The 1,981-nt window shown below is 41.8% G+C and overlaps 1 protein-coding gene across 1 annotated transcript in view; it reads left to right on the forward strand.

The window, feature by feature from the left end:
• Positions 1 to 1,981, forward strand: part of SLC38A4 (solute carrier family 38, member 4) — a 32,287-nt gene that overhangs the window by 15,052 nt on the left and 15,254 nt on the right. Inside the window, exons 9-10 of the mRNA XM_008565814.1 lie at positions 589 to 864; positions 997 to 1,076. Coding sequence (XP_008564036.1) covers positions 589 to 864; positions 997 to 1,076 — 356 coding nt within the window. The remainder of the gene's footprint in view (positions 1 to 588; positions 865 to 996; positions 1,077 to 1,981) is intronic.

A 1,981-nucleotide genomic window follows, 5' to 3' on the forward strand; every position in this document is an offset into this window, starting at 1 on the left:
AAAAAAAAAAAGAAAAAGAAAGGTGGGGGAAGAAGAGAAGAGTCCCAGAAGAGAGCTGCAGCCATATCTGCATGAATCAGTCATTTTCTCTAACAAATTCTATCCATTAAGAGAGAGCAACCGCAGTGGAACTAAAGAAGAAATCTTCCTTCCCCCTTTGTCCTCCCCCTGCTAAAAGGGAATAACTTGCAGTAACATGTATGCCAAAATTGATAAGGCATTTCCCCAATGAGGCAAAGGAAGAAGAGGGAAATTTTGATGACCGATGTCATCATGAGTTTGAAAAAATAAAAGATATGAAATGTATCAAGGAAATGATCATCCTTCTCATGGATGGGCATGAAAGAGGCTTGGGATGGATTCATGCAAGATACTGTTCTGTTAACTCCAAGGGGCAAGGCTTCCAGCCACAGTTCCAACTCTTTCCTTAGAACAGAGGCTAGAGGGAGTCTCCATTGTCCATTGATCTAAAAGGAATCCTTAGCTGAGTTCCCTCACCCCCACCCCATATGCCACACATATGGGTTTTCATTTCGTTATTTTTCCTCAAAAAGCTGCCTTTTTTTTTTTTTAAATAATGGGGTCTAGGTGATTTACAAGAAATTCCAAATACCCTGCCCTTTGCCTGTTCTGGATCATAATGTTGGAAACATGACGTTCAATATCACACTTCCGGTGCACGTGGTAATATTACCCAACAACTCTGAGAGTACTGGTGTGAACTTCATGATGGATTACACCCACCGCAGTCCTGCAGGGCTGGATGACAACCAGGCCAAGGGCTCTCTTCATGGCAGTGGAGTAGAATATGAAGCCCACAGTGAGGACAAGTGCCAACCCAAATACTTTGTATTCAACTCCCGGGTAAGTAAGAAGCCTAGGCCTCTAATGAGCCTCGTAAAGTGGCTTCTGAGTTTTTATTTCATAAAGTGAGACGGCCCGGGATTGCCCTCTATGTTGGAATGCTAAACATGTGGTGTTGTCTTTGTTTTTCAGACGGCCTATGCAATCCCTATCCTAGCATTTGCTTTTGTATGCCACCCTGAGGTCCTTCCCATCTACAGTGAACTTAAAGAGTAAGGCAGCCATCATTTTAGCATTCTAATTTTCTTTGAAAGTGTGCTCATCTGTTCAAAGGTGCTATATGAGGAAGCGTGGTTTATAGCTTCCTCTTCAGAGAAAGTTCGTCCTACAACCACTTATCAGTAATGGGCTTTAATAAAAAGGTGTGGATCAGCCCTTGCACCACCACACTGCCTTATCTGCTTTCTTCTGTCCTATCGCTCCACTATAATGGCTTAGGGGAGGGGCTGAGGGCAGGTGGAGGGGGAGCCAATGGTTGTAATGATTTTGGTAGGTATGGGGAATTTAAATTTGAATTTTTGTGGGAAAAAGTGATGTCACCTGGACTAGAAATGACAAGACCCATGAAGACCAAAAATTATGGTTAGAGAAGCCTTGTTAAGCAACTGATGTCTCCTGTGGCTTGTTCCTAAACCTTGTCTAGGAGATGTTCACCACAAGAGATGTGCCAATATCTGGCCTCCAATGTCTTAACTGTACAATGGAGACACTGGGGAGAAAATCTTGTTTCTTCTAACTGATGGTCTATGATTCATTCATACTCTTTTTTNATCTGGCCTCCAATGTCTTAACTGTACAATGGAGACACTGGGGAGAAAATCTTGTTTCTTCCAACTGATGGTCTATGATTCATTCATACTCTTTTTTTCTTTGAGGTTCTTGGCATCTTTTTGGGGACAAAGTGAGTGTGAGCCTGAAGGGTGGTGTCCTATAGTAATAAATTCTCAACTTCTTTAACCCAGACATTAATAACCTCAGTCTTCATTCCCACTCGATAGCAATAACTTCCCCATGAATTCTGATTTACCTCATAAAAAAAATTATGGAACACTTTCAATTATTATTTTTTTTCCTTTTTGTCTTTTTTCGTGTCTGGCAACGGATCGCAACCCTCAGT

The sequence above is a fragment of the Galeopterus variegatus genome, unplaced genomic scaffold (genome assembly GCF_000696425.1).
Source record: "Galeopterus variegatus unplaced genomic scaffold, G_variegatus-3.0.2 Scaffold204, whole genome shotgun sequence".
In the NCBI taxonomy this organism is placed as follows: domain Eukaryota; kingdom Metazoa; phylum Chordata; class Mammalia; order Dermoptera; family Cynocephalidae; genus Galeopterus; species Galeopterus variegatus.